Raw genomic sequence first — 21869 nt, forward strand, 5'->3', positions numbered from 1 at the left:
TTAAACTACATTTGTATACTATCAGTAGTTGTCTATTAAAGGAGGTCCAGGAGGAAAGGAAAGTGTCGATGAGTAACATATGGCATTATTTTATTTAGTGAACTCCATGAGGAATAACATTAGTGATAACATTAGTGGTATGATTTATTTTGTTATTTGGTTGAAGATCCCATATCACGTTTTATTAGGGTTAATAATTGCATTTGGGGGTACAACTAGAATAGGGTTAAATGCCTGTATGTTAGAAATACCCCTTATTATTCTCATTTCTGCAAAACCAATTTCAGATCTTTCAAAAACGGTCTGATTGTGTCATCTCGCATTAGGCCCCCCTCCCGGGTAGCCCAGTCTACACGCCCACTCCCCCCCCCCCCCCCCCCCCCCCCCCATAGTTTGAGCGCATTTATTGAGGGGCGTTCTTGGACGGCACGAACTCGCCCTGGCTCAGACTTAGATTGTTCCAGTTTAGCAGACGTAACACATGTATACATACGGCATATAACTGTCTAAAGCAAAGTGAAAAGTCGAACAAGCATGATGTCACCCCTTGAATGTGTATTTATGAAGTGGTTCCTAAAATACGTACTATCTCTTTAACTGTCCAGGACAACACGGTTCTTCTTCCGGGGCAGGATTTGAAGGCTCAAAACATGGCCGTAGTACCTGTAGTATAACTAAAGCTTCAGATTTTGGTGTCGCTGTAGATGTATGTTAATAATTTAATACTTTCTGAGTCATCCGAACACCCCTTCTGCCTTTAGTGTCGGACATGGATGCTTTCCATTAAGCTGTAGCGCTATGCCCAGGACTGCAGAAGACTAGCATAAAGGTTACCGAGCCACACAGTCACAACCGTATGGTTTATAAAGTTTTAATAACCATGAGGGCTGCAGTGAACTAAAGGTAGAACTACAAGTGAGTCTATCAAGTTGCCCCCACTGTCAGCAGCTACTTAATCCTTTAGTCTCTCAAAATGGCTTCGTTTGGCTGGAAGAGGAAGGTTGGGGAAAGGGTGTCCAAGTCCACGTTACAGCAGTTTGAGTCCGAGGCAGAAAAGGCAGGGGACAGACCCCGTAAAGAGGACGGCGTGGACTGGATGCACGCCATCAAGAGACGCCGGGAGGTCTTGCTGGAGGACTGCGAGACCAAGAGCGAGAGGCTGAAGGGTGAAGGTGCTTTGCTGGCCGAGGAAGGCAGGTAAAATCAAAATGAGGATGATATAATCCCCTGTGTGTGTGTGTGTGTGTGTGTGTGTGTGTGTGTGTGTGTGTGTGTGTGTGTGTGTGTGTGTGTGTGTGTGTGTGTGTGTGTGTGTGTGTGTGTTCTCGGACAGGCATTGGAAACTTGCAGGCATTTGTCATGTGTCCCCTTCACAGAGCAGAATCGGTCACTACAAGAGGATACGATATATATCTATATGCGCGAGTAGCTTTCACTGCGTTTACAGATGATGTTAAGTCATCGTCAACAGCGGGTCACTTCGCCTACCTGAAAGGGAAGTTTCACCGTGGTCACTGACCCTGCCTATAAATCAAATGAAATTAATTATAGGATACTAAACTAATTCAGAAAGGGTTTCCTTTTGTACTTTATGTTTTACTTAATCTTTAAGGAACTTCCCTATGCAGCATCATAGCGTTACAGAGAGGGGGTACTATTATTGCAACGGTTACTCCTCATGTAGTTTACTAATGTTAGTCCTCATGCAGTTCACTAATGTTAGTCCTCATGCAGTTCACTAATGTTAGTCCTCATGTAGTCCACTAATAGTCCTCATGTAGTTCATCAATGTTAGTCCTCATGTAGTTCACTAATGTTATTCCTCATGTAGTTCAGAAATGTGAGTCCTCATGTAGTTCACTAATGTTTGCCCTTTTTTTAGTTCACTAATGTTAGTCCTCATGTAGTTCACCAATGTTAGTCCTCACGTAGTTCACTAATGTTAGTCCTCATTTAGTTCACTAATGTGAGTTCTCAAGTAGTTCACCAATGTGAGTCCTTAAGTAGTTCACTAATGTTAGTCCTCATGTAGTTCACTAATGTTAGTCCTCATGTAGTCCACTATTATTAGTATGAGATCTGAAAATTACGTTAAAGTTAATCTTCTTTTAGTTTGTGGTTATGGTTTGCGGTTTTACTCAGATGTTGTTGTACTGTTCTGTTACTTATGGCGTGTTCTAGTTAATAAATAGGTTTATTTATTATTTCCTTTGCACAGATGGATGCATAGGACATAATAAATAATTTACACACAGAGATTTACCTTTTAGAAATTAAACATACTGTGATTTATACGGACGAAAAATCCACTGTTTATGTTTCAGCTTTATTAGTCACACGTAGGTTAACAAAGGGTCAATGGTAAAATGAAAATTGCTGAGCCATGAATTGTGCTCAACTGTCCAGCAGTTAGAGCACTAGTTGCAATAATAGCACTAGTCGTTTAAAGATACAAACTTTGTAAGTATATTAAAATGAGAATTGTGTGTATAAGTGTATTCAGAAGTATTGCACCTTATGTGTGTAGCGGTCCTGAATCAATGTTACCTGAAAGCCGTTTAGGAACAACCATGCGCCGTACCCCGTTTCTCGTCATAGTTTCTAGTACCTCCTTGTGATGAAGAGCGACGCATCCAAGGCTCGCATTTCTGTTTGCCATGAAGACAAAAGGTTTCAGGGGGCTGAAATGGTTAGACATCAGCCACGCTTTGACATTTGATATTTCCTCCAGTGTAAAAGACCTTTTCAGATGTATTTTAGGTCCACTCTTCATGAAAGTCATCGCCCAGTGGACGTAATGTCGTTGCCCCCATTAAGGGGCCCCTAATAGGGTTTTGTGTGATCTAAGTGGATACCGATGTGGAAATGATGTTTCTCTGGTCCTGATGCTTAGACCTGGATAATGTGCTTGGATCAGGATAATGTCCTGAACCCTCCTCAGCCACCAATGTATCGGCTATGTAGATGCATGAATGTAATCAACCGTAACTTGTTGAATGAAACAGGTTATTTTAATAGTGGGGACTGCTGCTGAAACCCTGACACTATTTCAAAGGTCAATTGGTTTTGCAATTGGATGGTCCCTCATCCTCTGAGGAAGAGGTGTAAGAGATGGTCTCTTTCTTACCGTAGATGGGACATGATTGGGACATGAAAGGAAGACAGAGAATATTGCCCACAATATGTGGATGGACTTGATGTGGAAGATTAGTTATTATGTTGTGTAAAGTAGGCCCCCTGGTGCGTTGAATACGTAACAACATGCATAAATCATTTTTGTTTTGATATAAATGGAGCGTAAAGAACTGTCTTTTAGTTTTTAGGAAATACAATTGTCTTATAAATTGTAATACATTAAGTGATATAAACGTGTTTTTTATTTTTTTAACATTACCTAAACTGCAGCCACTGCTTTTAAAAATAAAATAAAAATCTTTTTATCAGGATTTGGATTTCTGAGAACCCCAACTGCCATTTACAGCCGGTTAACTTTTGCATAACTTAACTTAACGCTTTCCGGCAGACCTGGATGCCTGTTCTGTTGGCAATAAAGAGTAACCCTCATGTACCCTATTCTTTCTAGGTCAATGCCTGTGTTTCTTCATTATTTGATTAGCTAAGGCTGAATGCAAACGCAGCACTAATTGTCAAGCACCTTTATGAGCCGGTAATCAATCTAGCAGGGTTATCTCATGTTGTTCTTCTGTCAATATTGACCTGAGGAGGTCTGTGCAGAGGAGCATGTCGCTCTCGGATGTCACCACCTCGGAGAGAAAACTCAACAAGTCTTCTGAGTAGACTGACCCATCGCATGCTGACAAGTTATTCTGATGAAAACATTTACGGCAATGCATTTTTACCAATTATAATATTGGTAACTGTTGAGGGTTCAAAGGTCAAAAGATAACTTGCTGAAACAGCTTATAGCTTCTTTCTCAGTATATGTTAAAATGTTGTAGATCAGAACTGTGCAAGGCAGTTTAGAAGTCGGTAGAGCCACAGTTGACATGCAAAAAGTTGGAATCAGTATTCATTGCACACACACACACACACACCCCTTTGTGTTGCATGAAAAAGCTAGGCCAATATGAAGGTGTGTCTCTATTTAAAGGCATCTAGCCGGTCTTTCTCACAAACTACGGTCAAATGGTTTTTATTCATGGGAAGAGAAAGACATGGATCTGGTGTCAAACGTCCACAGCCGAGCTGTGACATGTCGCTTTTATGTCAGGGAAATGCGTTATGTTAAGTCTTGTTATGTACCAACTGATTAGTCTTGTGAGCTTTAACGGTACAAAAGATACAGAATAAAGGTCACTGATTTACGAGACATCTCTAACAACACAGGGTTTTCCCCTGCTTTGACAATTAGAACTTGATTCTGGTGTCTGTTACATAAATGATTTTGCTAACACTATGCATTAAGGTTAAATAGTTTTAACCAAAAATTAAGCATTGCTAACGGTTTGTTACCTAATGTGTTAGTAATCATTTAATAATGGTGTTCATGTTACTAAGGTATTTATTTCTACATTATTGAAAAGGCTTCCACTAAACCTAATCCCTTCCCTTAAGCTAATACTATGTAACAATACTTTTGAGTCGATTAATTAATGTTAATTAGGTGTGTGTGTGTGTGTGTGTGTGTGTGTGTGTGTGTGTGTGTGTGTGTGTGTGTGTGTGTGTGTGTGTGTGTGTGTGTGTGTGTGTGTGTGTGTGCGTGTGCTCTCTCTCTCTCTCTCCACAGGCATTGGGAAGCCATTAAGAAATGGGACGAGGCCATTCAGCTCACTCCAGAAAACCATCTGCTGTATGAAATGAAATCTCAGGTACAACCGTCACCCCATGATGGGCCTGGTCGTTTTAACCCTGAGCCTCTCATTGAAGGTGCCTGGCCCTGACTGTGGGAGGCGTGGTGTGTTGGTGTTCTGAGAGGTCTTCTCTCCATACACTGTGTTTGTGTGTAACTTTCCCTCACTGTCCTTCACTTTCCCTGTTCCCTGTCGCTCCGGCGTAATCAAATCCCCCTCTCCCACATCCCCCGTCTCCTCACATGCTCCTAATGCACCGCGTTTCTGCCCATTATCCGACATTTGAGAAGGAAATCGCCTTCCGGGAACCAGGCCCACCGATTCTTTTATTTTCTGTTCCCAATGTCCAGTGTCACAGTTTAACGAGAAGACTTCACAACTGTGAGCACTATATTTAATGTTTTTAATGTCAGCCCTGTGTCTGACACGTCGACGTCCGTTGCTGTGAATGTATGTAGCTCTTGAGTTCATTAAATCGTCATGGGAAATTCTGGTGTGAGCTGATATCCTGCTCATACCAGATTGTGCGTCGATTTTATGTTTGAGTTCCTCTTCACTCAATTGAACCCTTGATCTCTTACCACTCAACGACCAACGTAATTCTCCTTTTTTACAATTTGTTCATTGTCATTTTAAAATTAATGAAATGCACAGCCACACAACAGTTTGAGGACAGAAATACCTACATTACATGGACACACACTCCTACATGCAAACGCACTGTGCACAGATATTGAATAGAATACAAATAAAACTTAATCTTTCCCTTTTTTTTACTTTACTTTTAATGTTGTATTATTGATGTCAATCAGTAATTTGTTTGCTGCCAAACGATCCATCATCAATATCTAATAAATTAAGAAACTCAAGATATTTTTGTGTGCCTCAAAGCTATATATATATATATATATATATATATATATATACATACATGCACACGTGGACAAAATTGTTGGTACCCCTCTGTTAATGAAAGAAAAATCCACAATGGTCACTGAAATAACTTGAAACTGACAAAAGGAATAATAAATAAAAATTTACTGAAAATTAACCAATGAAAATCAGTCATTGCTTTTGAATTGTGGTTCAACAGAATCATTTTAAAAAACAAACTAATGAAACAGGCCTGGACAAAAATGATGGTACCCTTAACTTAATATTTTGTTGCACAACCTTTTGAGGCAATAACTGCAATCAAACGATTTTTGTAACTGTCAATGAGACTTTTGCACCTGTCAACAGGTATTTTGGCCCACTCTTCATTAGCAAACTGCTCCAGTTGTCTCAGGTGTGAAGGGTGCCTTCTCCAAATGGCATGTTTCAGCTCCTTCCACAGATGTTCAATAGGATTTATATCAGGCCTCATAGAAGGCCACTTCAGAATAGTCCAATGTCTTGCTCTTAGCTATTCTTGGGTGTTTTTAGCTGTGTGTTTTGGGTCATTATCTTGTTGGAGGACCCATGACCTGCGACTGAGACCAAGCTTTCAGACACTAGGCAGCACATTTCTCTCCAGAATGCCTTGATAGTCTTGAGATTTCATTGTACCCTGCACAGATTCATGACACCCTGTGCCAGATGCAGCAAAGCAGCCCCAGAACATAACTGAGCCTCCTCCATGTTTCACAGTAGGGACAGTGTTCTTTTCTTGGTATGCTTCATTTTTGCGTCTGTGAACATAGAGCTGATGTGCCTTGCCAAAAACCTCCAGTTTTGTCTCATCTGTCCATAGGACATTCTCCCAGAAGCTTTGTGGCTTGTCAATATGCATTTTGGCAAATTCCAGTCTCGCTTTTTTATGATTTGCTTTCAACAGTGGTGTCCTCCTTGGTCGTCTCCCATGAAGTCCACTTTGGCTCAAACAACGACGGATGGTGCGATCTGACACTGATGTACCTTGACCTTGGAGTTCACCTTTAATTTCTTTGGAGGTTGTTCTGGGCTCTTTGGTTACCATTCTTATTATCCGTCTATTCATTTTGCCATCAATTTTCCTCCTGCGGCCACGTCCAGGGAGGTTGGCTACAGTCCCATGGACCTTAAACTTTTGAATAATATGTGCAACTTTAGTCCAGGAACATCAAGCTGCTTGGAGATGGTCTTATAGCCTTTACCTTTTACATGCTTGTCTATAATTTTCTTTCTTATCTCCTGAGACAACTCTCTCCTTCGGTTCCTGTGGTCCAGGTTCAGTGTGGTACACACCATGTCACCAAACAGCACAGTGACTACTTTTCACCCTTTAAATAGGCAGACTGACTGATTACAAGTTTGAAGACACCTGTGATGCTAATTAGAGGACACACCTTAGTTTAACATTTCCCTATGGTCAAATTATTTTCAATCTTTTCTAGGGGTACCATCATTTTTGTCCAGGCCTGTTTCATTAGTTTGTTTTTTAAAATGATTCTGTTGAACCACAATTCAAAAGCAATGTCTGATTTTCATTGGTTAATTTTCAGTAAATTTTTATTTATTATTACTTTTGTCAGTTTCAAGTTATTTCAGTGACCATTGTGGGTTTTTCTTTCATTAACAGAGGGGTACCAACAATTTTGTCCACGTGTGTATATAACATGATCCATAAACATCAGCCCAACTTTGCTGCTCTACAGTTATGCAAATAATAAGAGAAACACGGACACCCTGTTGGCAGTAATCCCCATGCAGTCCCGCTGCCAGCACTGGTTATTAGGTTGAATCCAGTCTTAATATGTGCTTCCTTGTACTGCATTTCAAGCCGATTTTGGATTGGTGGTTGCAGGTGAATCCTGGGTGTTGTGTTCGCTAAAACCAGATTACACTTTCTGGACAATAGAGAGTTTAACATAACATAATGAACAGCCAGTGTCAACTCTTTATTGTTTCTAATTCTTCAATATCATGGGTCACTGAATCAGCAATAATTATGAGGATTTGAAAGTGTGTGCTTTTTCTGCTTGCTTTACATTTACGGTTAAAGTTGCATGAGCAAAGCAAACTATTGTTCAACAACGTCTACACAGAAACCTTTCGTCAGCTTCATGTACCACACAGACACCATTGTGTAGTCCTGTGTGCATATATTGATATTGTAGTTAGTTATTGTGCACTACGCCCCATACTGAGGGTCATATTAAGTTAATCCTGAAGCCGAGCCCTGTACACTACTGTAGACGGTTGGGTTAGCGGTTGAAGCTACTTTATGGCTAAGGCTGGCCTAATTAATTTTTGTTTGACATCAACAATCGAACGATCAAACGAAGAATAGCATCATCTGTCTTGTGATCATCCGATGCTGGCACATGGAGGTGTGCAGCATCTAAAGATCAGGATTAAAGTTTTCTTATAATGTTAAGGAAAAGCAAGTGCACAAACTCGTGGGTGTTACTATCCTTTGACCTGTGCCATAATCCTAATTCTCATGACCAGGCAGCTGCCATGAAAAGGCTGGACAACAATGAAAATATGGGAAACATTTTGCCCTGAGAGATCATGGCTTGTTGAGATCCTCTCTGTCTGTCAAAAACAACGATGAATGGTGAAATAATCACTTGACCCTTTGGATTTTAAATACACATAGAATTTCCAATCCAATTGTCATTGTATGTACCTTTAGGATTGACCGATTGATTATTATCACTAGACGCAAAAAAATCTATGTTGTTGTTTTTTTGTTGGTATTTTCCCTTTAAATTTAAAGTATCCTTAATATAAACCCCTTAAATCACTGTCAAGTAGCCTCAATATGAACCCCCTTAAAGCAGTGGTTTTCAACTGATCCAGCCTCATTACCCCCATGTTTCATTAGTCATTAAGTCACCCAAAAATAAGACGATGCTTTCATGTACTGTTAAAACACACTTAAACCTCATTCATTGTCACCGGCGTGAGTGGAATACGTGAGCCGGCGCAAACCTAAAAGGGCAGCCCTCACTCTGCACAGTCCATTGGGCGATCCATTGTAAATGGACTGTATTTATACAGCGCTTTTCTAACTGTTTGCCACTCAAAGTGCTTCACAGCATTCACCCATTCATTCACAGATTCACACACTGACGGCGGTGTCAACCATTCAAGGTGCCAGCCAGCTCGTCAGGAGCAGTCAGGGTGAGGTGTCTTGCTCAGGGACACCTCGACACTCGGCTAGGAGGAGCCGGTGATCAAACTAGCAACCTTCCAGTTACCAGCTAACCTGCTCTACCTCCTGAGCCACATGCCGCCCATATTGCAGAACTGCACGTTTGTTGTCGAACTGCACATCCACACCAATGTTATGGTGAAACAGCCACTACAAACATCCGGGCCGTTTAGCATGTACACCTTGACATGAACCCCTGTTACCTTATTATGAAGCCTTTGAACCTCTGTCCAGTGACCTGATGTGCCCTGTGGAAGGTGCATGGATGTGAATGGCTTGTGTTGTGTCGTGGCCGTGCAGGTGCTGTCCATCCTGCAGGAGCTTTTCCCGGCGGTGAAGGCGGCGGAGATGGTGGTGAAGCTGAAGCCCATGTGGTGGGAGGGGTGGCAGACCCTGGGCCGGGCCCAGCTCAGCCTGGGCGAGGTGGACCTGGTACGTACGCCTACCCACCGCTACCACCTAGCCTTCCATACCATCTGCCACTCTAGTCCAACCACAGCCCAACCAGTAGTGGTTCCTGCCCTCCTCGGAGCATGTCCTCTTAGAAAGAGAGTCTGTTGTGGAATCGTTAACCGCAGAGTTTGCAAGGACATGTCTTGTGTATGTGTGTGTGTGTGTGTGTTGTTATCGGGGCTTATTACTTCATATGAAAGCCTCAAGACGAACAAGCCGCTGTGGAAGCGCTACCGAGGGGCCCGCGGCATTGGAACACGGAGTAGAGGAGCTCAGAAACAGGCCAGGACCTGAGAAAACAACAAAACCATCCCGCTACCGCACCGCCCCGCATCCCAGGCAGGCCGGGGTGAAGCCAGCCAGCGGGCCGGGACTCGCATAGCATATAGCTGAGGATATATGTAGAACCCGAGGGGCCACGGAGGGGCGGTGCTGTCGGAGTGCCCTACATCAACAATAGGACGTGTTGAAAGTCACTAAACCCTAAGCCAGATGTAGCCACACCCCCCCAATATAAAGGAGCTACGGGAAGAAGAGGTCGAACCAGAAGAGGATAACCGAGTCTATTTTTAGCGGGGCATGTCGAGGCACACCTGGGGACGTCTGTGCACAGACATGTTGTCGGGTAACGCAATAGGCTGAGAACAGAGGTGCAGGCTTTTGTGACGCTTTACCGGGCAGGTTATCGCCAGGCAGGGAACGCTGGGTAAACAAGGACTCTGTCCCTCCGACACGCTCGCACCCCGTTGAGCGATGGTGCTTGTTTAGGGCATTCTTTGTGAAACAAGTCAAGGGTATTTCTTCAACTGACATTCGTCTGTGGATAATGTCCATCGGGACAATGTTTGTTTTTTTGTTCAGCTGCCAAGTGTGAAACCAGTTCTGTGGTGCTGCTGACTGCAGTGGGCCTGGTGCTGCTGTTCTGGTTTGGCCTGATGTCTTTTCCCTGTTCTATGAACAGTTGTACACCGGTGGAGGAAAAGGAAATAAACTTGTAAAGAGAACGGGGGAGGGGGGGAAAGGTGATCTGAAATGTTCTGATGGAGCAAGAATTAGCAGGCTTTGTTTTTAACGGTGTGTTAAATGCTCTCATGACACATGACTAATCCTGGCTACAGGCTGATCAGAGGAGAACTGCCAAGGGCACCGCTCATGACCTCTGGTTCAGCCTAGAAATAATATCTCCCTGTCTAGACTACTTGGTTCTAAGCGGTTTTATTCTGTGTTTCTAATAGAACATTATTGGATGCTTCATTACATCAAGTCATTAACCATACACTTGTATAGTACCAGTGTTTCCGCTAGAAAAAATTGGTGCCGGTCATGTGACCTGGAAGGTTTTATTTTAACGTTTTTAGATCGGCCCCAGAAAATCAAGCCCGACCCGACCCGAGCCCGTGCACGTTCTGTCCGACCCGGCCCGGCCCGACACATTAACTGTAATTATGAGCCCGAGCTCGATTTTAACCCGACATTTGTTTTAATACATGTGTAACTTTTTACACATTTGTTTCTTAGGCCTACTCTGCTAAATATATATGTATGGAATAATGTATAGAACGCCGGTCATTATCGGGAAAATAAGCCCCGACAGGGCGAACAGGCGCGTCGTTGTCTTCCTTCGCCCTGAAGGGGCTTATTTTCGATAATGACCGGCGACGTTCTACACATCATCCCGCTTATTACACAGCTACTTACCAAAACGAAAAAATAGCTTCACATGGTGTGTCTTTTTACAATAATATTTCTGTTTATGGCATAGATTTCTCCTCAGATTAGGCCAATAAAGCAATGATTAAAAAAAAAAACACAAACACTCGATTAAAGGCCCGGCCCGACCTGGCTCGAGGATAGTGGTGGGAAATATCGGCCCGACCCGGCCTGCGGGTCGGGTCAATCAAAACCCTAATTGTTTTACATGAATTGGCTAAACAAATGACCACTGTAGCATATTCAAACACAATTCAAATTGTGCAGAGAGAATTATTTCCATTGGTCATTCTCGGGGAAGGGGGGGGGGAGCCTCTTTTTATATATTAGGTAAAAACATATAATTGCCGAAATTGAGTGATAGGTTATGCAATTAAGAAAAAACAACGGTGGGCCTCTTCATAACTCATTTATATATTTTTTTAATTCAATAATGTAATAATTATTTTTATTTTTTTATTTTTTTTACAAACCATAATTTTTGGTGCCCCCCCCCAGGTACTTTGTGCCCTACGCACTCTGCGTACTCTGCGTATAGGGAGCGGCGGGCCTGGTCATTCTGACAGGAGACATTTAGAATTTTCGGTCCTCCTCATTTTTTTCCGGTCGATGACCGGTAATTACCGGACAACGGAAACTGTATAGTACACCGCCTACATTTGTCAGGATAGAAAATGCGGGGTTGGTACAGAGAATTGATGGCCGTTTATAACAATATGTCCCCATAACAGCAAATATAATACGCAGCTAGCTGCGTCACTGGCATTGGCATCGGAGGAACCACTTTGATTTGAACGTATCGTGGTAGAGGAGGTGGTCTATACTCATCGCCTGTTTAATTATTCAGCCCCGATTTGTAATTTGCACCCAACTACGGTATCACTTTCTGTTGCTTTTGTCATCCAACTTGTCTTTGTCCGTTCAATCCCTTATTCATCCTTTGTCATGTCGATACTGCTCTGTGGGAGGATTGATTTCACTCTGTCGCTGGCAGGAAATGATTGGATCCAAGGCCTGATATATGATCCTATTACTCTTTGGAAGCAATTTGTGCGCTGAATATTGCAACTGGCGCTGAAGCGCCAGGCGGACTGAGTGATAATGGCAGATTAAATCTGATTCATGGCATTGTTTGTGCCCTGTATGGGTAGTCCCTGTTCTATACCATCCCTCCGTAAATGGAATGTGTTATACCGTGATGTTCGCATTTGTTGAATGGACACACACTAAATCATATTTTCCCCCAGTTATTAATCTCAGTGAAATGGAGAGAGAGGACTTTGTGAGAAAGCCTACTGCGATGAATGTCCACCATCATTTAACAGCAGGAGGAAACGCTCCTCAAGGCAAGACACTACATTAGTTACGGCAGAAAGCAGAGACCTGGGAAAGGCCATCCCGAATCTCAAAGTCTGATCTTATTTCAACAGCATCACCTCGTGAACACGTAGCGGTCATCACCCGGTGATGAACAGCTTCATAAAAAGGAGGTTGGATTCAGTGCTAAAACGCATCTCTGACCACGTGATCCCTCCCCCAGGCGGTGCGCTCCTTCCAGGTGGCGGTGCACCTGAGTCCGTCGGACCCGGCACTGCGGGAGCAGGACCTGGCCTGGGCCCAGAAGCTCCAGCGGCAGCAGCGGGCCGCCCAGGAGAGGACCCTGCAGGAGGACGAAGCCCAGCGGCTGGTGCTGGACGCGCCCGAGCTGCGGCGCGACTACGACGACTTTGAGTCGGACGAGGTGCTGGAGGCGTGCACCGCGGTGGCAGAGCGCCAGCGGCGTCTGGAGGAGCTGAGGCGGACCACGGTGGTGCTGGACGCCGACGGGAACGTCAGGAGCATCGTGGCGGGGGCAGAAGGCGCTGAGACGTCCCAGGCGCCGCTGGTCAAAGCGCGGGGGCTCTGAGGCGGTCCGCCGGCGGAGGTGGTAGTACGTAGCAGGGACAACACGAGCAGGGTCGACTTTATTTAACGTAGTGCTCTAGATGTTTATTTTCTTTGCAGGTGGGACCCGGTCGCCCCTCCACTCGCTCAGTCCCAACGCAAGGGTTAATTAGCTGCGGCACTGCAAAGAAAGATTTAAGTGTCATTGTATGTACATATTTGGGCTTCTGCAGCGAGCGACACAAAGGCCGCGGATGCAACACAGGGACTACTTGATATGTTGAAGAAAAGCAGAACGAGAATAATCGTAGAGGCCATAGGTTGTCACATTTCTAATTGTTATTATGCAAAATATGGGAAGTGAAATGAAAAACATTCTTATCTGAAGAAAGACCAAGGCACTTAACATCTTAACATGCTGTATATTCACTGTGAGGCTTCTGCTACCCTAACATCCTACAATAAAATAAAAAACCTCAAAAATATGAATAACTTTGTTTTTGCCACGATCCTATACACCACCTTACTCATTGCCTTCTGTATCATTGCTCCCTTCTCGTCGCATGCCTGTTCAGGGTCAGCAGGGCTTGGTGTCAACCACGCAAGGTGACAGCCAGCTCGTCGGGAGCAGTTAGGGTGAAGGGTCTTGCTCAAGGACACCTCAAAACTCAGTTAGGAGCAGCCGGGGATTGAGCTAGCAACCTTCCGCTACCAGCTACCAGCTCAATTTCCTGAGCCACATACCGCCCCTTATTACTGCATACTACCACACCATTTTGAACTGTTCCCTTGATCCACAACAGTTTCTGTAGTTCCTGTTTCTGGAATGACCTCTGGGTCACTGGAATCTGGCTCAGTAGGCCTTCTGCAGCTTCCCAGTTTGAACAGGAAACCATTTCTTCTTTAGAATCAGGGAAGTTCCTAAATGTAGATTTCACAATAATAGTCGCCCCCCCCTCCCCCCACGATGTTGCTTTGGATAAAGTCTACTTATAAACTTTCTGATAACAGTTACAATATATTAATGGGGGGAGTGTTAGGTCAGGAATCTGCCACTAACCAAAAGCAGGTGACTTGGCATGATTTTATCCCCAGACCGTATGGGACAATAGTCTGGGCGTGGTTCCTCCCAGGGTTTCTACACGCACTGTTAAAACAAGAACTATATTTCAGTCCGCCCAAAGTCCTAAAATAATTTATGTAACCATAGGGAGCACATTCCTGTGTGCTCACCGATATGCTGAAGAGTGTCAATAGTTAGTCATCATTCTGGGATCTCTGCTAACTTGTTGGAGCAATTATTTAGCTTGGCCCTGCATATCCATAATATGTCATGAACCTTCAGAAGATTTTTCAAACTTTACTTTTGTCAGAGAATACTACTAACAGACTAGTAACCACTATATTAAAATAATATTTATTTTGGCTCAAACCAAAGTTTTTTGTGTTTTTCATTTTATACTTAATTTTAAATGCTGATGTTTGACATGAGATGAAGAGATGAGTCACCTCACTAAATTATGCTATCATACAGCAGTTATCTAATGCGATGTGTATGTAGACCTATTGGATTCTTTCTGATTTGGTTATTAGGAAGAAATGTTTGGCAATCCGCGAGCAGCGATCAGAGGGCAGACGATAACAAATAGAACGCAACATCTTTCAATCGTTCTCGCTTCTCTCCAATCCACGAGGTTGCGTGGGTGATCTGACCCCAGACGTGTTGATCAATAGTCAATCTGGCTCATGTCTGGGTCGTTATTCTCTGGATGCTGTCCGCTGCTCGGGACAATTATTTGTCCACTGAGCAACAAGCTGCTCTTCTATTTTATTCTGTTAGAGGAACTCAAATTAAAAGTCACGTCCAAGCGTAACATTTATAGTGGTTTTAAAGGCAATGAACAGACAAGTGCATAATGAAAAGTTGAAGGTGTAGCCTAAGTCTGGTAACGCGGTCTCCTAGTACATGGAGAGGAATTTACACTTAGGACAACGTTTTTAAATGTGATTTAGGCTTTTATTTTATTTTATTTTGGCACAACACAGTTCACTGGAAATGGATAGGCCTATTATAATTTGAAGTGGTCATAAAATAGACAGATTTATATTTGCATGTGTGATCTAACAAGAAGTCAGCAGCAGTTCATGACGTTAATTCGGGAAAAAATATAACGTTGATAAATAGGAAAATATTCACAATGGGATGGAAACAATGGAAACTTTCAAGAAACCAAATGATTTATACTTAAATCAAAGTCTTAGTTAAAATAGCGTTTCATTGAGCGATCATTTAGGAAATACACATTATTTATTAAAATATTATCTCCTTGAAATCATAGATGAAGCCTATAGGCCTAGTTTAAGTTGTATTATGTATGTCTGTCTAGAAGTTACAGTATTAGCTGCCTTAGGAAATGTCGAAGTGAGCTGTTTCCATAGCTTGGGTTGGACTGCATGCTGCCATGACAACCAGTATGGTTTAATAGAAAAATGTGAATGCATGGTCTCAAATTGATGGAAACCTTATGGATCTTCTCACAGAGAAGACAATGTGAAATGCTAAAAAGTTAACATCATGAGACACACATCGACGGTAGTGCAAAGCCAGTCAGAAGAATCAGCCAATGCACTCCGCAAAAGTTAATTTCCCTCCATTCTTTTGGTTTGTAAAAATACAAAGTTCACTATACACAAAGAAAGCAAATATGAAAGTAAATTTAGGCCTAGGCCTAGTTGGTTTTTGAGATTACATTTTTTGGGCGGGGGGGGGGGGGCGGGTATTTTGTAGGAGGCTATTTGCAGGCTATTTGAGATAAAATGCGATAATGATAACTTTGAGTAAAACATTCAGTCTTGCATTTCTCATATAGGCCTAGGCCTGCATCTCAGTAGTCCGATCGCAGCAGTCTAGTCTCCATCCGTAATATTCACTACATCTCAGTAGTTTCATCACACAGTCTAGTATCCATCAGTAATATTCACTACATCAGTAGTCCCATCACACAGTCTAGTATCCATCAGTAATATTCACTACATCTCAGTATACCCATCACACAGTCTGGTAATAGTCACTACATCTCAGTAGTCACATGACACCGTCTAGTATCCATCAGTCATGTGCCCGGTGGATTTGCTCCGTGTTCCCGGTTCAGATGCATTTCTCCCGCGCGCTCTGCGCCACGTCGGTAAAGGTCACGTTAAGCGCGTGGTCCTTAGCGCCCATCACAAGTCCTCCCGCCGATGACATGCCGTTCCCGGTGCGCAGCCCGCTTAGTTCCGATGGCTCCAACACGGACCCGGACTCTGTCCCCTCCGCCGTGCACCCCTCCGCTGTACTTCGCTGCCCCTCAAACAAAAAGCTCTCCGTCGTCATCGATGGAGAGCCGGAGTGGCCGGTGTTAATCCCTGCCGACTGGCCGGCGTGCGAGAAGCTCCCGTCGAGGCTGCTCTCCGACGGGCACTTGATGGACTTGGAGATCCCGCGGACGCGCATCAGCGTGTTGGACGCCAGCGACGGCGAGTCATGCGAGACGATGGACGAGGTCATGTGACCGTCCATGCAGAGGAAGCCACCGCCGCCTGGCCGCCGCGCGCCCATCTTGCAGAACAGGCACTTGATCTTCTCCACCACCTTGAGGACCACTGTCTTCCGGAGGAGGATGTAGATCCAGGGGTCAAGGATGGGGTTGACCGATGCCATGCGGATGGCCAGCAGGTCGGGGTTGATCTTCTGGTCGGTCGCCTCCGGTGTGTACAGCTGGTTCACGAAGATCCTCAGCTGCGTGCAGTGAGACACTAGGTTAGGTTTCTGTAGATTAGTGTTATAATAGTTGAGTTCAAATAGTTTGCATTCATTTCCTTGGTATGGGTTTGGCTGTGGCTGATGTGAAATGTTCACAAGCCTGCTCTGTGACCACAGTCACGCCTGGCCCGGAGCCAACAGCAGTACCAGGCCAAGCGCCTGGTAAGCAAGCTGTTGTTTGCTGATCGAGCGACCTCAACTACATACAAGTTCCAAATGGTGGCATTTTTTTTAATTTAAAGTTTAAGATGACTTTGACTAGAATATTATATTCTAGATTATTGTAAATGCTGTGAAAACAAATGTTGTGCCTATCGAACAACAATATTGCGCCACCTCCTAAAATGAACGAAACTTAACTCCTTACACTTACAGCTGCATATTACGAGGTCCTACTCACCACTAAAGGTATGGAGCAGATGATCACCACGGCGGAGGTGGCGATCAGCAGGATCACCATTTGGAACTCCGCTCCGGCCAAACGCCCGAAACTCCGCCGGCGTCCGAGCTCTGCTACGCGCCTCGGGTCTGCTCCCAGCGACGTGCGCCGGAGGAAGCGCTTGTGCATCAACACCAGCGCTCCGCACACCATCACGTTGCATATGACCGTGGCCAGCACCAGCGCGGAGTTCACGCCCGCGTACATCAGGTTATACGCGGCGACGCTCGTGTCGTTGGTCCGCCAGTCGATGAAGCACCACGTCGGCGGCTTCTGCAGCGCCACCTTCCCGAGCCCCATGCTGGGCAGCGCGCAGAAGAAAGCGTTGGAGATGTAGATGGCCAACAGAGTGAGCGCGGCGAGCCTCTGGTTGACGTGCCGGTTGTAGAAATACGCGTGGTTTATGGCCAGGTATCTCTCCAAGGACATGGCGAAAACGATGCTGAGCTGCACCAGGAAGAAGAAGAGGAGGATGAAGCCAGAGTACTGGCACAGCGGGTCCCCCCCGGGCCATGCGCCCTTCATGTAGGTGCAGATGGTGACGGGGCTGGCCAGCAGGGTGCCCAGGAGGTCCGTCACCGCCAGCCCGCAGATGAGCGTGTAGAAAGTGGTCTCCTTCTGTTCCTTTCGGGATACTCGGAGGACCACGATGGCGGTGACGTTGCCCACCACCCCGAAGATGAACATAATGACGGGAATGGTGAGCTGCCTAGGTGCCGCCGCTCCCAACGTGTTGTTCATCGCTCTGCGTTACCCCTTCAGTCCCCGATCTTCTACACGGAAAATTTGCAACATTCAGATGTCCGCCCGGTTCGCACTTGGTTGCTTGCCACCGTTCAGAAGCATTCTTCTCCAAAGTTATCCAATTACGCACGAGTCTTTTATAGTTCCTACTTTACGCGCGCGGTCATTTCAATCCACAACACATAAACAACCCGTAAGGTGTCTCTCACGACTTGGAGCGGTGCGGTGTGTGTTCTGGGCTTCCTATTTGGCAACTGACAGCATGTATTGGAAGTAAGTCCTGGAGACACTAAGCGCCACTCCTCCTCTGCAGTGCCGTCAGACGCTGAGTGGAAGAACGCGCAAAGACGCATGTGGGTCTTTCTTATGACAGGCAATCATTTCCTGAATACCCCGTCCTAGAGGCTTGCCGTAACAAAAGGTAATATAACGCTTTAAAAACAATTAATCTACAGTGTGTTTAAATTAAGCTTTTGCACACTTTGATTTAAACAAACATTTTGTTTCCTTTTAATCATCTTAGGTTTTGTTTCCTATTCCTTGCATTGTCTTGCCACCCTACATTTCCCCAGTGTCATCTAAATGTTGATATTTATACCTGGGGTAAACGGGCACAGCGGAGAGGCCGTCCCCTTATGCACTCTTCTGCCTGATGAGAACAAAGCCAACTCTGTGTCTTGGGTAAACATTCCCTGATTTGATTATTGACATCTGCAATGTGAGGAGGATGTGCAAATGTTTGAATCACTCTGTCTAACTATATTCTGGACTCACTCTGCTAGAAAATAGTCTAATGTATGCATACATTAAAATAGGTTAATTGTTTACAACCATTGTGAGCTTGTTGCATTTAGAAATCTCATCTGTCCTAGATGCAAAATCTCCGGAGAAATTGCCACGACAACACACAAATGTATTATAATAATTAAATGGACCTCATGGTGCGAGTGAATATCAGCCAACATATAAGTAAGAAGCTGCAGTGTAGGACTCTATTGATATAATGAATGATTAATCATAATTATGTATGAGTGCATCAATTTGAACTATTAAAGAGAAATACGTTTGTTCATGATATCGGTCAAATTAATGATAATCGGCTATCATGAGGAATCCAGAAATTGTGTTCTGAGTGAGACACATCTTTTTACCATCGGATGACTTTCCTCATTCTGGTGACGGTAAACTTGCAAGGTTCATGTCCATATGAAATTCACTGGTCATGTTGTCTCTTTTCATTGGCTGTTGAACCTTCTCCTGAACTTGTTTCTCTCACCAAACCTTTTCAAATAAATCAATATGTGAAACCAAACATCTCCCAACCACACAACTTCAAAAAGTTGCCTTTTTCAAAGAAGTGTTCATAACATGTGCTCTTAAAAAATACATATTTGAAGTATTTATGTAAATAAGTTTATAGTCCAGCAAATATAAATTACAAATATATAAAATATACACATATACTTAAGAACCCCCCCCCCCCCCCCCCCGCCCCCTTTTCTTTAATTCATACTTTGAATGTTCATCATATGGTAAATCCACCGAGGTCATGTTAATCCATTGTGATGAGTGTGGTCCCTGTGTGGTGCTGTAAGCACTGAGCTCAGGTGATGAGTCATGTTGGGTAACCTGGACATCAGTCCTCACATGCACACAGGGGGATGCAGTGTGTGCTGTACCAGCAGCCCGCGTATTGTGAATGGAAACAGCTGTATGGTAGAAATAAGTTGTTGTGTACATCCAGCCGCCAGTTTCGGTTCAGTATTTCTCCACACAAATAAAGTCCAACTTTGCTGGGAGATATTTCCCCATGGGAGGATGTTTATGCTGACCAGGCAAGTTTGTGACGTAAAACCATATTTGTCCCGAAAGGCAATAAAGGTATCACCCTGAGGGTAAGACGTATAATGGAAATATGAAACCCTAAACCTACCAAACCAACTGGATATTGTTTTGATTTGTTTGCGTTTTTGATGTTTATTTGACCAGGAAACAACCAATCCTTTCTCACTAGGAGCAATATGTTGAAACACATGAAATTAATGGTCCAATCCTTTTATTTCATACAAACTAAATAAACAGGACTGCAAATGATGGGTTTGGCCCTCATTATCCATTACTCTCTGACTGGTAATCCACCTCTGTATTTACCTTATGCTCAACAGTGAATAGTGCACAGCGCACATCCTGTTCAGCCTTGCATCGTCTTAAGCTTGAGAGACCCTGATCTGCTCTGGTCGTTAAAGAACCGACCAGCAGCCCCCAAACTCATCCATCCACGCTGTATGTGGGGCAGCCTCGATGTTGCATGACTTTGTTTGTCAGAGTCCATGTTAAACCCTGCCTGGTATTAAGGTGGGCCCTAACATATAAGGTTTTGTGACAGGAGTCCATGTTAAAACTGGTAGTAGGTTGGGCCCTAACATATGACGTTGTGTGTCAGGTAGGTAGGTCGGTATTAGGGTGGGCCCTAAAATATGACGTTGTGTGTCAGGTAGGTAGGTCGGTATTAGGGTGGGCCCTAACATATGACGTTATGTGTCAGGTAGGTAGGTAGGTATTAGGCTGGGCCCTAACATATGAGGAATGTGATATAATAGTGGGAGTAGGCCCTACCTAGAATGCCTCATATCAACCTCCCTAGGCAGTATTGGCGTGGATGGTCCTACTATTATCATTAATAGAGATTTGATTTAAACTTTGGGGACATTTATATATTTTTTAATATATGTATATATTTCTCTTCCATTAATAATAGTAGGACAAAAGTGAAAAATCTGAGAATGGTCAAAGATTCTCATTAAAGTGAATCATTTGAATAGTTAAATGAAAAAAAGAACAATAAAACAATACAATACACATACAATACAATTTTCTTAGCATGTATTTGACTTGCAAAGCTATTTTCTCCTATGACCAAAACAATGCAGCAAACACTGTACATTTCAGCTGCTGTGATCACTGATACTATCTTCACAGTGTTGCTTATACAGACCCAACGATGCAGTCCAGCTGGAAATTAGCATGTTAGCATTCCATATTAGCCTGCTCGCATTCTTGATCAACATCGAAGGCCTTCCACTTGGAGAAGAATGCTAACATGCTAATGAGCATGCTGATATGGAGGTAATGCTAGCAAACTTATAAGCAAGCTGTCACAGTGACACAGGAAGGAATGCTGACGTGCTAATATGGAATGCTAAAATACTAATGCTAATATGGGCAACAACAAGTTTTCCCTGCCTGGGAAAACCATAGAAAATGCACTGGGTTCTCCAGAGAGGGGGGGGGGGGTTTCTGCCAACTCCCCCATTCCATCCTCATGGGTCCAGTTGCTGTGACGAAAGTCCTCCAGACATGTCTGTGACCCGTAGATTCCTTTCCTGGTGGAATCCCTCCCACACATAACTTTGACTTGACTTGGCACATCAAAAATGAGGGTGAATTATTGTTTTTATTTCCCCTCACATCAATACTGCAATATCTGGTTGTGTTGCTTTTGATATCGTCAATGCTCATCCGAAGGCTACTATTGATATAATGGATCATCATCTGTGCTGGAGTCTGTTGTCCTACAGAATAACGTGTGTATACATAGGGGTCTAGTATATGATGATGGGCTCAGGTTGAATAAGTCACAGATACATAACTATTGGCCATTAATTTTACAACCAATCTGTGGTTGTTTAGGGTGCACATAGGCGTCTGTGTGTCAGTGTTTTTTGTGTGTGTGTGTAGGTTTGTGCGTGCGTCCAGGCGGGGGAGGGGAAGAGGGCTCTGGGGGCCGGTGTGTGTGTGTGTGTGTGTCTGTCTCTCTCTCTCTCTCTCTCTCTCTCTCTCTCTCTCTCTCTCACACACTCTCTCTCTTTCTCTGCCCCCCCCTCTCCGCCCCTCCGAGAGGCAGTT

The 21869-nt window shown here is 44.0% G+C and overlaps 2 protein-coding genes across 2 annotated transcripts; one reads left to right on the plus strand and one right to left on the minus strand.

The window, feature by feature from the left end:
• Positions 1-640: 640 nt before the first annotated feature.
• On the plus strand, positions 641-13445 carry ttc33 (tetratricopeptide repeat domain 33). Its single transcript, XM_079734151.1, has 4 exons — positions 641-1197; positions 4748-4829; positions 9232-9363; positions 12635-13445. The coding sequence occupies exons 1-4, from the start codon at positions 974-976 to the stop codon at positions 12998-13000; spliced, it is 804 nt and encodes a 267-aa protein (XP_079590277.1). The 5' UTR covers positions 641-973; the 3' UTR covers positions 13001-13445.
• Positions 13446-14999: 1554 nt separating this feature from the next.
• On the minus strand, positions 15000-18201 carry ptger4b (prostaglandin E receptor 4 (subtype EP4) b). Its single transcript, XM_079735272.1, has 2 exons — positions 17181-18201; positions 15000-16756 (listed from the first exon to the last, which is right to left on the minus strand). Exons 1-2 carry the CDS (start codon positions 17958-17960, stop codon positions 16127-16129), a joined length of 1410 nt encoding a protein of 469 aa, XP_079591398.1. The 5' UTR covers positions 17961-18201; the 3' UTR covers positions 15000-16126.
• Positions 18202-21869: the final 3668 nt, after the last annotated feature.

Source organism: Pollachius pollachius (genome assembly GCF_949987615.1).
Source record: "Pollachius pollachius genome assembly, chromosome: 4".
NCBI classification, from domain to species: domain Eukaryota; kingdom Metazoa; phylum Chordata; class Actinopteri; order Gadiformes; family Gadidae; genus Pollachius; species Pollachius pollachius.